The following is a 15,313-nucleotide window of genomic DNA, read 5'->3' as shown; positions in this document are numbered from 1 at the left end:
CATTTACGTTTTCAGGTAGAGTCAATTAAACAAAATGAAAACATTTAATCAAATTACATAAACAAAGTTGTATGATTAAAACATCACAAAATTATCATACATTAGGCAGTTTAGCAGTTTCGTGACTTACTGCTATACACAGGAGTTTAGATTGTGGCTGCAGAAATCTCTATTGGCATTTCAAGACGTCGAATCAAAGGTTTCAGGAAATCGGCTAAGAAGATGCCTCGCAGACGAAACAATAAAGTTTCTCCAGAAGATTGTAGGCGTACCATTGAAAAAGTATGTCGCCTTTGAAGACTTCCTGTCCATGGCACATGACCTGGGCATAAAGAGAACCACGGCCTACACAATCATTAGGCATTATCAGCAGACAGGTTCCTATCAAACTCATCATGGAGGAGGTCGCAGATTATCAATAGATAATGAATCTATTGATATCCTAGTATCTATGATCGAGGCTGAACCAACAATACCAATCAAGAATCTGAATGAGATTTTACACGAAGTATTTCCAAGGAAGCAGTGTGTATCTGATGTCACTGTGTCACGAGCACTGCAAGGTGAATTAATAACTGAAGCTTTGTCACAACATAGGGCAAGATAGAAATTCTCCAAAAGTGAAAGAAGCTAGGTCAGTATTTGCTCATTACATGTACAAATATGGCCTACAAAAGCATCACATATATTTGGACGAAAGTTGATATAATCTCTACACCAAACGTACGTATGGATGGGCACCAAGAGGCGAACGAGTACATAGGACTGTTGGAGGCCAACGTGGAGGTAATATCACCCTCATTGCTGCAATCTCAGATCAAGTTGGATTAGTGTACCATGAGATTCATACAAGCACTGTGAACATGGAGAGATTTAAAGACTACTTTACATCACTAAACGCAATTCTAGGAGAGGAGGATTGCATCTTCTTCATGGACAACGCTCCTTGCCATAATAACATTTCAGACATTTTTCCCGAGAGAGTGATACAATACCTGCCCCCTTATTCCCTATTTCTAAACCCAATAGAAACCTGCTTCTCTGTAATCAAGGCACATCTAAAAAATACTCTAAATAGCATTGTGGACAGATGTGATGTAACTGCGGCGCGTCGAGCAGGAGCAACACTACGAGCATACAGGGAACGGCTGCTCATCCAGTCTATGGAAAGCTCACTACAGGTTGTGACACTTCAGCTTGTTTCATCTGAGTACAGGCACAGTAATACATTTTTAAGAAAGTGTCTGATGAGAGATGATATTTGAGATTAATGTAGTAAATACTGAATCTATCACAATGTTACTCAAATTTATGGTTATTTCATTTAAGTGCTTAGATTTTATGTGCTGGGTATTATCAGTATATTTAAATAAGAAATGTAAGTTATTTCATTGGTAACAGTGTATTTCATGTATATGTTTCATGTTTGTTTCAAATGTAAGGTGTTTCATTGGTAGCATTGTATTTCATGTTTTTGTTTCAAATGTAAGTTGTTTCATTGGTAGCAGTGTATTTCATGTTTTTGTTTTATGTTTCAATAAAGTTTAAGATTGGCAAATGAGACTTGTTTAACTATCATTTATGTACCTTCCTTACTTATATATGCTGTAGTAGTCAAACAAATTAAATAAGAAGCAGTTACAGAAAATGTACAACAGTACATATGTATAGTCGATTCATTTAAGGTAGATTCTTGCGCCTACGAGACGTTTGTTTGGCGGCCTCTGATTGGCTGGTACCGGGAGGTAGGCCGCTTGCTCATTGTGTCCTATTTTCGTCTGTGACTTAGAAAACATGCAGTATGTTTATATTTCTTCATTTATTTCACGTTTTCCAAAAGATAATAAGTTTTGGTCATACCAAAGGATTCGGTATTAATTGTACAACCAATAATCTTTTCCTGAAACAAACCAATTAGATAAACACAACGGAATTACAACGAGTTAAAGTGAAGAGAAAAATTTTCAATCTTTACACCTGTTTTTATTTATCATCGGATTTTTAATAAGTCATACGATCAAGATGAATTAAAACTTGTGTTTTCGTACAACAAATTCACCCTGAATACGCTGGTGCTTTCAGATTTTGGATGCGTGTAATATGTGAAGAGAAAATGAAGAATATGTCTTATTATTTTGCAGCCGTACTTGACTCAGCCTGATAGGAAATCTATCTTTCTTGATTATTTGTTGTTTATTATTTCACTGAGATTATTTCATATCACTCAAATAAGTCTGTGATGTCTCTTTCATTTGAAAATATATTCATAAAATAAAATTAGAAACAATATCTTGAAACAACCTGATTAAAGTTTAGGCTGAGTTGAAGAGTGTGAAATCGTCTTTCCACAGAGTTCACTTCTTTGCTGGATTGAATTCCCCGCGCCCGCGCATGGGTCTGAGCTAACGATACCAGATGCATCCATCTAAATTATTTTTTTTTTTTTTCCTTATCAGATATGCCCAGACATACTATATGATATTGGATTTAAAATGTTCGACAGTTATAATGGAAATTCTGTGTATTAATTTCAGAAAATTTAATAATATAACATGGTAAATATTGTCGAAACTGCAACCTTTTATATTGCTAATTGGCAACTTAAATCTCTCGCTGAGACGACAAACGCAACGACGACGCCTTGCAGATCTCATTCTCTCAGCAATACCGTCAAACTTGAATCATTTACTGATGCAACATAATAAGACATATTCTTCATTTTCTCCTCACATATTACACGCATCCAAAATCTGAAAGCACCAGCGTATTCAGGTGAATTTGTTGTATGAAAACACAAGTTTTATTTTATCTTAATCGCGTTAATGATGCAAAATCCGATGATAAATAAAAACAGGTATAAAGAATTAATGCTTCTCTTTTCACTTTTACCCGTTGTAATTCCTTTGTGTTTTATCTTATTGATTTCAGGAAAAGATGAGTTAGTTGTACAATTAATACCGAATCCAAAGTATGACCAAAATTTTCCCATCTTGAGGAAAGCGTGAGTTGATTGAAGAAATATAAACATAATATTGCTAGTTTTCTAAGCCACACTAGAAAATAATGAGACTGAGCGAGCGGCCTACCTCCCGGTACCAGCCAATCAGAGGCCGCCAAACAAACGTCTCGTAGGCGCAAGAATCTACCTTAAATGAATCGACTATAGTAGTACAGTATACATATGTATGTAGTGTGTATGTACAACTAAGAGACAAAGTTAATACAGTGGACCCCCCGTATTCGCGTCCTCTGGATGTGCGGACTCACACATTCGCGGTATTTTTCTATGAAAAATATCCACAAATGCCTGTTTTTTTTATCAATTTCATCATAAAATGCACTTTTTGTGATAAAACTATTAACCCTTAAACGCCGAAGCGGTAAAATAAAAATTGTCTCCCGTGTGCCGGAGGTGTTTCAGAGTGAGCGCAGAAGCGGAAAAAATATTTTTTTCAAAAAAATCACAGCGAGCTTAGTTTTCAAGATTAAGAGTTCATTTTTGGCTCCTTTTTTTGTCATTGCCTGAAGTTTAGTATGCAACTATCAGAAAATGAAAAAAACAAAAATTATCAATATCTATAATAATTAAGTGCGATATATGAATAGCGCAAAAACTAAATTTTCTATATGAATTGTTTATTCAAATCGCGCTGTGCGCAAAACGGTTAAAGGTAACAAGTTACTATTTTTTTCGTTGTAATCTACACTAAATTGCGATCATTTTGGTATATAACACATTGTAAAACGATAAAAGCAACACAGAGAAAATATTATCACAAAATAATGCATGAATTCGTAACGCTCGGACGTAAACAAATATTTTTTTCAAAAATTCACCATAAATCTAAATATTGTCCTAGAGACTTCCAATTTCTTTCAAAATGAAGACAAATGATTGAATATTACTATACTGTAAGAGTATTATCTTACAATTGCAGTTTTCGACCATATCTGACGAGTTAAATTTGACCGAATGTCGAATTCTTTTATATATTTTTTTTATATGCAATTATTTCGGAAATTAGAAAAGCTACAACCTACAAATATTTTTTGTTTTATTTTACGTGAAATTGCGCACATTTTCATATATAAAACTCTATGAAATGCCTAATATGAAATGGAGCAAATATTCCGAGAATGGTACGTACGCATTTCGGAGATTTGTGGCGGAGAATCCGCTCACGGAGGGAAGGAAAGTTTTTTTTTTTAATTCACCATAAATCTAAATATTGTGCTAGAGACTTCGAATTTGTTTCAAGATGAAGATGAAAGACTGAATATTACTAGACTGTAAGAGTTTTAGCTTACAATTGCGTTTTTCGACCATTTCGGTGGAGTCAAAGTTGACCGAACGTGGTTTTTTATCTATTTATCGGGATTTATATGCAAATATTTCAAAAATGAGAAAAGCTACAGCCTTCAAATATTTATTGTTGTATTCTAATTGAATTTGCGCACATTTTCATATATAAACTTTATGTAATGGCTAATTTAAAATGGTGCAAACATTACCGCAATCGCACGTATGATTTTTTCGGAAGAGTTACCGCGAGGATGTAAAGAAAATGTTATTTTTTTTCATAAATTCACCATAAATCGAAATATTGTGCTAGAGACTTCCAATTTGTTGCAAAATGAAGGTAAATGATTGAATATTACTAGAATATAAGCGTTTTAGCTTACAATTGCGTTTTTCTACCATTTCGGTAGAGTCAAAGTTGACCGAAGGTTGAAAATTTGTCACATTTTTTATATGAAAATATTTCAAAATTGATTAAAGCTACAACCATGGGTTGCTTTTAGTTGTATTGTGCATGAAATTGCGCACATTTCCATATATACAAGTTTATGTAACGGCTAATTTTAAAATGGTGCAAACATTACCACAATCGCATGTATGATTTTTTTCGGAAGAGTTACCGCGCGGACGTAAGGAAAACGTTTTTTCATAAATTCACCATAAATCGAAATATTGTGCTAGAGACTTCCAATTAGTTGCAAAATTAAGGTAAATGATTGAATATTACTAAAATATAAGAGTTTTAGCTTACAATTGCGTTTTTCGACCATTTCGGTAGAGTCAAAGTTGACAGAAGGTTGAAATTTGGCACTTATTGTTATTTATATGAAAATATCTCAAAACTGATAAAAGCTACAATCATGAGTATTTTTTTTTGTATTCTACATAAAAATGCGCACATTTTCATATATAATACTCCATGTAACGGCTAATTTAAAATGGTACAAAAATTATGTCAAAGTGACCAAATAATTTCCGAGATGTGTCACATACTTTTTAGTGCGGCAAGAAAGAAATTCGCGCTTGCGCGCCTGCGTAACAATTGTAAACAAAACAACACCTTGATCCGTGAACTCCCAGCATCCCCCAAGGCGCGTGATTCAAGAGTTTTCGGCTGGTAGGCCTAAAAGTATTTTTCCGCGAATTTTTAAAAAAACTTGTATGTCGACGTAAAATACGTCTAGTCGGCACCCAAGAGACAAAAAATGTCGACGTTTAATACGTCTAGTCAGCGTTTAAGGGTTAAAAAAACCAAGTATGAACATTTTTTGTGGGTTTTTCTTGAGTTTTAACTAACAAAATAGGATGTTTTTAGCGTTTTTGTAGGGGTTCCAAACATTTGCGGGTTCTATCTCTCTCTCTTTTATCTGTCTATCTTTCCTGCTATGGTTGGTGGCTTGGAAGTCTGATGGATGTGCTTACTTTTGAGAGGCAGCTTTATCAAATTTAGCTTAACCAAGCTGGGTAAAGTCTTTTTCTTCAAAACATTTTTTTTACAGTATATTTTGTATACAGTAATTATACTGTACAGTACAATCATGTTTGCTTGTGCATGTAGACTAACTCAGCCATACACCCTTCCCCAAACTTTACTGATGATATTGTATTGTTAAACTGATGTTGTGCCAGCACGGGCTCATGCTGACTTGTACCTAACCTCTCCTACCCTCCCCTCCCTACTGTTAGGCCCTGTTGTGCTAGTATTCTAATTGTTCTTATAAAAGTCACAATTGACCCTTAGCAGTTAAAGTTGTTCTTTAGATTGTTGTCGCATTCTGAAGATTGACACTGTTTTTTTAATATGCCATATTGTTTTTCAGTTTGTAGATTGTTAAATTTCATATGGTTGATTGTTTTGTACTGTGGAAGAGTGTCGTTAGTGATGAAGACTGTTTCTGAATTATAGTCGATTGGTCAAAATCAAGTGACAAAAGGTGTAGTCATTCTAAGTGCATTCAGTGTAGGTGACAAGAGTGAAGTATTGATAATACTTGTTCAGAATGTCAGGATTGGTAGGAGAAAAGTGGAAAACATTGAAATCTTACCTTGAAAAGCTGGAGAGAGATAGTAAGAGGAAGGCATCCCTTAGGACTGAGAATAGGACTAATTTAGAATCTGCTCCTCTAACTTCAGTAGAGGTAGAGAGATCTGTTACTCCTCCTGTTCCTTCTGCCTCTCTTCATATTCCGAGTCCTCCTACTTTACCACCTGCTCCTAATCCAGCTTCCCATGATTCTGCCTTTCAAGTTATTACCAGCCTTGAATCAAGGATTGATTGTAAGTTTATTTATTTATTTATTTTTTTAACACCCTGATTGAAATGGGGCAGCCATCAAATCTCTTATGGAGAAAAACATTGAAAGTGCAGTGAAAAGTGCAAGTGCTGTAAGTATAGAGGAGGTGGCTGTCTATTCCACCAGTACTCAGAGAAGTTAGCCCTCAACCCTCTTGCAGTTTCCACTTACAGCATGTTCGTCCTTCTCATAGTTTGATAGGAGACAGCCCTGAGCACCCAGTCTCCTCATGAAAGCACCCGAAAAGTCTGTCTGCTGTCAAGTGTCGTGCACCCACTTTCTTGCAGGCTTTGTATGTTCGTGCACTTGACGCCAATGTCCACTCTTCATGCTACGGCATATGTACACATGGCACCAACAGACAGATCTCATTCTTCAGAATGCCCCACCCCCCCTCAGTTGAACACCCAGCTACTGCTGCTGTTCATTCAGTTCCATCTGCCGAACAACTAACCCACTGTTCAGAGCGCCCTCCGACTTCTTCAGTGCAAGAGGATTTTGCTTCAACCCCTTTACAACATCATCACTTGAAACCTATGAGTTTTTTGAAAAAGACTTCTGTTGCTTCAGAATTGAAGGATAAGGAATTGTTTCCAACTTCTTCAGAAGAGGAGAAAGAGACCACACAATAGTCTACTCCTTCCACAGCTTACTCTTCTTTACTGAAGTTTCTTCTGGACTCCAACCCAGACTACTTCACACCCGCTGTTCCATCCTCTCCTCCCTCCACCCTTTCGATGTGGAAACGTACTTCAGAAGACTCCAACTCCAGACTGCCTAAGATAGTCCTCTCCTCATCTTCCAAGAAAGCTTTTCAAGAGGTGCATGAGTGGTTAGCTTCTAAGAGGGAGCAGGGCAAAGCAACTTTTGCTATTCCTCTTAGCAAGTTAATCAAGATGAAGTACGATTTCTATGCTACCAGAGAAAGAGAGCTTTCTCTGCATTACTAGTGGATTCCTTTAGAAGAATGGCTTTTGTATCTGTGAAAGTAATGTTCTCCTCACATGAACTCTTATCACCTTATCAAGAATATTTTAAGGTGTTCGAGGACTTCAGTTTTCTTGGTTGGGCTATTGGAGCCTAAGGTTCAAAAATAGAAGACTCGCCAGTAGTTGCTGACGATGTCTCCTCTGACTTACTAGGCATGTTCTCTGCTTTGGCCTCGACAACACCACAAGATTTTACTAGAGTGCTCACCCCCTCTCAAGAAGTGGCTTCACCCTCTGGGACTCAACATCAATCTGTATCTGGACGATTGGCTTCTCTGCTCAGAGTCAAAGGAGAAGTGTGGGGAGGACTTAGACAGAACTCTTCATCTAATTCACAAGTTAGTGATTTTAATTAACAGGGGAAAATCCTTTTTGACCCCATCTCAGAAGATTCCCTATTTAGTGATGATTTTAGATACTCAGAATTTTTGGGGTTTTCTGGCTCCCAAGAGAGTAGAAAGTTGGCTTTAAACAGTTCATCAGTTCTTATTGCTCCTCCAGTGCTCAGCTGTGCAGTGGATGATTCTCTAAGGGACTCTGGCATCAATACGAATAGCTATTTGTTACAATAAGGAGACTGCACATAAGACTGCTGCAGAGGGCAAATTGGTCTAGGAAGACTCGGCAAGACTCCTTCACATTCTGGTGGTGGTCATGCAAAGAATGACTTTGGGAAGGAAAGTCTCTTCTTTGAACCCAGACCTTCAATTTTATTCCTATGCCTCTGTCACAGACTTGGGAACTCTCCTGAACAGTCAAGAGGCATCAGGCAATTGGACCCCAGAGCAAAAGAAAGGTCATATCAGTGTGAAAGAGATGAGAGCAGTACACTTAGGCCTGCCAGCCTTCTCAAGTCTGGTTCACGGGAAGAATGTGGTACAGTAATACCTCGAACTTATGCAATTCGATTTGTGCGAATTCACATTAGCGCGGACTTTTCATTGGAACCTAATTATTGTACGCGAGTTCTTCACAATAGCGCGAACATAGATGAATCCTCCAGAAACACTGCAAAACCCTGCCTACAAACGCTGATCTGGCAGATGAAATATGACACCAAAAATGCAAAATAATCAATATTTAAAGGTTTTTTTGATGAAAAATGCAATAAGAATTCAGTTTACATAGTTTTGAATGCACCTAAAGCATTAAAAGTAAGGTTTTCTTAGGATTTTTGACAATGTTCCGGCTTACAACGATTTTCAGCTTACGACGCGTCTCAAGAATGGAACCCCCGTCTTAACCCAGGGACTGCCTGTATTTTAATTTTTGTACATGCATAAGTATGATACAAACGTAATTACAGCACCTACAGTTAGTGCATATACATATTTTTACTTTTATAAGATGCGATATCCACTCACAAAGTTACTGCACTTTTCTAAGATGATATCCCCTCAGAAACTTTAATTTTTGAAGTACATACTTGTATACTACAGTTATATGTATAAGTTTTCATACTTTTAAGTTAGAATCAGTACGGAAATTTTGTGTATGCTATTTATATTTTTGAAAATAATACAAAGGCCATACATAATTCAGTGTTTGTCACTATATAAGAACTCCATGATCAACTAGTAAAACATATCAGAGTTGTCGTTCTGTGAAAGTTACTTTCTTAACCTCGGAGAAAAGTGCAGGTACAATCTGTATGTACTATGTTACGTAATTATAGCACATGTGATCCCATTTGCACTTTTTAAAGATGATAACTTTCCAGAGTTTTACCTCACATGACATATCTCTCTCTCTCTCTCTCTCTCTCTCTCTCTCTCTCTCTCTCTCTCTCTCTCTCTCTCTCTCTCTCTCTCTCTCTCTCTCTCTCTCTCTCTCTCATAGTTAGCTCTCACACTAGTTCATGATTTTAAAATGATTGAATTTTACCTTCGCCCTCTGCAAACATTACTTATGTACATACATGACTTCTTTATTTTATTGAATTGTGTGACTTCGTTATGACTGACTTATGAAGTTTACCAAGTGATGCAAAGAAAACTTCTACTCTGACGGAAAAAGAAAATTGCATTCCATGAATTAGGGGTAACGTTAGTATTATTACAAAAGTGGATGCGTAGTTACTGTAACTATTTTGCAAAAGTGGATGCGTAGTAGTTACTGTAACTATTTTATGCCAACCAGTTAGTATTTCTTTTTTAAGGGTAATGTATTAAACTAACTTTTAAATCAAATTACAGTAACTGTAATTTCATTTAAAAGTTAGCCTAATACATAGGGAGCATGATTAGGGTCATATTTAGTGTTCAAACTCTAGAAGTAAGCATTTATTAGCAATTTTAGAGACCATGCCAAACTTACGTGAAACTTCCCCTTGCGCAAGGGGGTTTGGAACATAACCTCGTGTAAGTTCGGGGTATTACTGTAGTTCACATGTCTATCTGTAAGACAATGAAGGAGCTTTTGTTATTTGACTGACATTTGCCCATAAACGTCAGTCAAATGACTTTCAGCGAGGTTTAGTCGAGGAAAATTGAATGTAATCACAGACAAGTTGAGCTGCAACAAAAAGGTCCTGCCAACAGAATGGACTATCAACAGGTCGGTCTGGATTGTCTATGGAAATTATGGGGACGACCGAGCATAGATCTCTCCACAATAGGGAAGAACAACAGACTTCCCCTGTTTTACTCTGATTCAAGATCCCTGGACGTGGGCAGTGGATGCCATGCTACAAGATTGCATGGGACTGGATCTGTATGCATTCCATCCCTTTGGGATGATAAGGGAGGTAATCAGCAAGTTGGCTGCTCATCATGGGGTGTACATGATGCTAGTGGCTCCTTTCTGGCCAGGGAAAGAATGGTTTCCCAATCTTGTTCACCTGTTAGTGGACTATCCAAGGCTACTCCCACAAAAGAGATGTCTACTCAGAAAACCCTATTTCTGAAGGTTTCATCAAGGGTTATCCACTCTGGCCCTGGCAGGTTACAGACTGTGAGGTGCCTTGTGAAAGCAAAAGGCTTTTCAAGCCAAGCTGCAGAGGCAATTGCGAAATGCAGGTGATTATCTTCTTCAAAGCTGTATCAGTTGAAGTGGACAGTCTTCAGGAAGTGGTGTCAATGATCTAGCATCTCCTCTTCTGAATCATCTGTAGAGCAGAAAGCAGATTTTTTTATTGTTTCTAAGGAATGTTAAAAACTTAGCAACGACTACCATTAAAGGATACAAGGCGATGTTATTTTTAGTTTTCAGACACAAAGGGGTTGTCTCGTCTAACAATCAAGACATTAGCGACCTCATAAAATCTTTTGTCACAATGAAACACAAGAATTCCTATAGTGTTTCCTGGAATTTAGACGTAGCTCTGAATCGGCTCTCAAGCTCTCAGTTCAAGCCTCTCCAAAATCCCTTAGGAATCTTCCAAAGGAGACACTTCTTAGTAGCACTAGTGACAGCAGCGCCTCAGTGGCGTAGTTGGTATGGTCTTTGCCTGCCACCTCAGTGGCCGCAAGTTCGATTCTTGGGCATTCCATTGAGGGGTCAGAGATGGGTATTTCTGGCGATAGAAGTTACTCTCAACGTGGTTCGGAGGTTACGTAAAGCCATTGGTTCCGTTGCTTAATAACCACTGCTTCCATGCAATGTAAAAACACCATGCAAACAAACTAGCAACAGCAAGATGTGTGAGTTAGCTGCACGCTATGAGTAAGAAAATAGGTTTCTCACAGACGTGTGGTATGCTCATTAACAGTGCATTTTTTAGCCAAAAGTGACGATCTGGCCAACCCTTGGCATTGCTCATTTGTGATTAAGAACCTCATGGAAGAGGAAGAAGAAAGGCTCCTTTGTCCTGTGAGACCCTTAAAGTATTACCATCTCTGAAGGACTGAGAAAATTAGAAGGTTGTCTGAACACCTTTGGTGCTCTGTGAGAAACCCAGTTCATCCTTTGTCAAAGAATGCAATCTTCTTCTTTTTTTTTGAGAAAGCTAATCCCAGAAGCAAGCTCTCAGGTAAATGAAAATGCTTTCAATGTTCTGAAAGTGAAAGCTCATGAAGTTAGAGTGGTGGACACGTCTCTAGCTTTCAGGCATAATGCATCACTTTTCTCAATTTTACAAACAACGTTTTGGAGATGTAAATTAGTCTTCGCTTCACACTATCTCAAGGACACTGAGACAGTATTTGAAAATTGTAATAGTGTAGGCCCTTTATCCGTGGCTGGTAGGGAACTTACTGTTCCTTTGCTTTCCACTCTCCTTGATTCAAGGTTTGTGTTTTTGGAAGTCTGGGAGTACTTGGTACTTAGAGTACCCACCAGATCGGTGTCTATTTAATAGGGTGGTTAATAGTGTTTTTGTTTGTTTGTTTGTTTGCTGTGTAGGTGTTTGTTGTTTTTATTCTGGTCTACACCCAGAGCAAGGGCAAATTATACTTTTGGCTTTGTTAGCAGAAGGTGTACTTCCTCTGCTGCAAAGTCCCCCTCTAATGTAGGAGCGACTCTTGGCTCTACTGCCACGCTCTCTACTAGTTGATTAAAGTACTGACCAGAGGCAGTAACTTCCTGCAGCAGCTTTCTCAACAGGCAAGGAAACAAACATGTATTTTTTTTAATGCTGGCAACTATTTTTATTCCAAATTCGTTAACCCATTAATGCTTTGATTTAAATATATCCATGCTATTCCCACCTCCAGGCAATGTGGAATAATCTATGTAATTACTTGGTAAGTTGTTTATATAAAAATGACATATTTACCTAGTAATTACATGATCGGAGCCCTCCCTCCTCCCCTTGCACGGATAATAGGGCATAAAACAAATTGAGCTCTCTGCTAGTGTGTTCCCTGTCCCAGATAGTGGGCAGGTACTACTCACCTACACACTTATCGATAGGGAATTATAGCTGTGTAATTACTTGGTAAGTATAGATAAAATCTAATTTTATTATAAAAGTGTCAATTTGAGAAATTCACTTTAGATTGCTAGAAGGAAGAGTAAAGGGGGAAACTAATGTTTGGATTTTAAAAAATGAAGCTTGATTAGTGACATATAATCTCAGATGATTTTTATCAAAGTTACACAAAGAAAGCAATGTATATTCCATAATGGATGTCAAAAACACATTAGAAAAATAAAGAAGAGTAGTTGTCATAATCTCCAGTCTTACCTATGACATACAAATATGGGTGAGGAAAGTCAGTTTACTATTAGAAAACACATATGTAGTTCATAATCTCTAAAGTCATCAATCATTAACTAGCATAAGGCTGATGTTTTGACAAGTGACATTGCTTGGCAGCTAAGCATAAAAAATTGTATATGGATGGAGACAGTGAAATAGTAGTATAAAAGGAAATGTAAGTACTATACAGTCAACCCCCCCATATTCACAGACTTCGGATTTGCGGACTCACGTATTCATGGATTTCTCTGGAACATATACCCCTACTATTCTGGGGAAATTCACTTATTCGCAGCATTTTTCTGAGAAATATCCACAAATTCCTAGTTTTTTTATCAATTTCATCATAAAATGAACTTTTTTAGATAAAACTATTTAAAAGTTTTTTAGTGGGTTTTCTTAAGTTTTAACTAACAAAATAGGTAGTTACAGTAGACCCTTGACTCACGAACACAATCCGTTCCTAGACCTTGGTCGTGTTCGAAATTGTTCGTGACTCGGAGCTAATTTCCCCATAAGGTTTAATGGGAATAATATTAATTGGTTCTCGACCCCTACGAACCAATATATATTATGTATATTTTGCCTTATTTTACACAGATAATGTAAAAGTCAGTGTAAAAAAACCTTAATATATCTAATAATATAAGGTTTAAAATGGTAAACTAACACTATAAAAACGTTTTGTAAAGTGAACACTTACTATGACTGGCGAGACTTCTGGCTTGACGGACAAGAGAAGAGGAGGGTGGTGGGTGGGGAGGAGGTTATTGTGCGGAAGGAGACCCTCCCCCATCCAGGTCGGGGAGATCTCGTTCCGGAGATTCAACTCTTCTAGGTTTTTTTGGTGAACTTTTAATCACAAACTTATCCAATGTCTGTTGCCTTTTCGAAATTGTCGACTTGGCCATCTTGTACTCACTTGCGATATCGGTCACGCGAACACCACGTTCAAACTTTTCTATAATTTCTTTCTTTATTTCAATGGTTATCTTCCTCTGCACCCTCTTCTCACCATCACTCTTCACTTTCTTACTTTCACCACCACTCTTCACTTTCTTAGGGCCCATTATGAAGAAAATCACAAGTTTTAGCGCAAAAAATGCTAAGCGAATTGACGAACGTCTTGTACACAATGAGATGAGACAAAGAGTGATGCGTGGGTGACGCCGTGCGTGGGCGGCTGGAGGATGGCTGGTCCCATGGCAACCCAAACGCTCTCACGTGTGCTGGGCGATTTCGCGCATTTTTCAAATGTTTGTGTCTAAAAATTAGTTTGTGAAACAAAGTGAATTGTTATTTTCCAGAAATTTCCAGCATTTTTCAAATGTTCATGTCTCAAAATTAGTTCATGACCCAAACAGAATTTTAATTTTCCGCATTTTTTTTTTGTTCGTATCTCAAAGTTAGTTCGTAAGTCAAGGGTGAAATTTTACCTATAATTTTGGTCGGGGATCGAGTTGTACGTGGGTCAATGCGTTCGTGAGTCAAGGGTCTACTGTATAAGCATTTTTATTGGGGAATGCTATGCTGCATAGAAGTGCTGACCTTGTTGCATTAGGCCTAGTGTTTTCCCTTAACATTGGATATTATGATCAAGAGAGAAATAAAATTTTAAATTGATGCACAACATTCATAATCACAATACTGAAAGAGAAATAGATTTGTTTGATGAGTTGTCTGTTTATCATAGATCAAATATAGGTAGTAATTTTCTTCACTTTATGTACTGAAAATATATATATGTACATACTATAATAATTATTATGTATCTAATGTTTCTTTGACCTAAGATCCAGAATAAACTAGGTTTTAAATGTTTTAATTGTTTGATTTGTTTCAGTACCCATTTGAAGTGCTCTTCAGAAGTCAGCAGTATGCACTAATGGACAATGGCTGCAGAGAATACATTTTCCTCACAGAATTCTTCATGGTTCGAGATGCTGATGCACAAAAACTCTTCATGACTGTTATGGGAAAGACTTTGCAACACGTACAGGTCATGTCATTGAAGTGTCTTATTCTCAATAGTAACAGAATGTTTTTTTATTTATTTCTTAGAACTCGAAGAAAGTTATAAAAAAAAATTATTTCAAATTATATATGACAGTTCCTAGCATTTGGTAGGAGAGTGTTCTTCGAAGGCCATCTCATTTCAATACCACATTGCATGAGATTGTTGGGAGTGAAGCAGTTATCCCATGATCCCCCTGGAAATATCTTCCAATAGCATTAGAATGAAGATTTTTTGTTTGTTCTTTATGTCGATTGCTAATGCAGTTAACCCGCATATTCGCATTCTTGAAATTTGCAGACTCACCTATTCGTGGATTTTTCTGTCGGGCCTATTTAAAAATTATTTGCATGAGGACTTATTTATTTTTGGGTGTTTCTGTTGATAGATATTTTTATATTATTTCTGTGACTAAATACATTTTTATGATACAAAAATGCTTTACTAATTTTCAAATATTAATATTGATTAATACTGTATTAAGTTTCATAAGATTAAATTATATTAATTAATAGAAATAATAATTTCTCTCTCTCTCTCTCTCTCTCTCTCTCTCTCTCTCTCTCTCTCTCTCTC

General features: G+C 37.0%; 1 protein-coding gene across 1 annotated transcript in view; it reads left to right on the top strand.

Annotated features, from left to right (window-relative positions):
- LOC135217436 (vacuolar protein sorting-associated protein 52 homolog) overlaps positions 1-15,313 on the top strand; it is a gene marked incomplete in the record, with an annotated part of 146,400 nt that overhangs the window by 92,229 nt on the left and 38,858 nt on the right. The window contains 1 exon segment of the mRNA XM_064253304.1: positions 14,567-14,722. Coding sequence (XP_064109374.1) covers positions 14,567-14,722 — 156 coding nt within the window.

This window comes from Macrobrachium nipponense, chromosome 7, assembly GCF_015104395.2.
Source record: "Macrobrachium nipponense isolate FS-2020 chromosome 7, ASM1510439v2, whole genome shotgun sequence".
Classification (NCBI taxonomy): Eukaryota; Metazoa; Arthropoda; class Malacostraca; order Decapoda; family Palaemonidae; genus Macrobrachium; species Macrobrachium nipponense.
Note: the sequence above shows the minus strand (reverse complement) of the source record. Positions and strands in the feature narration are given on the sequence as shown.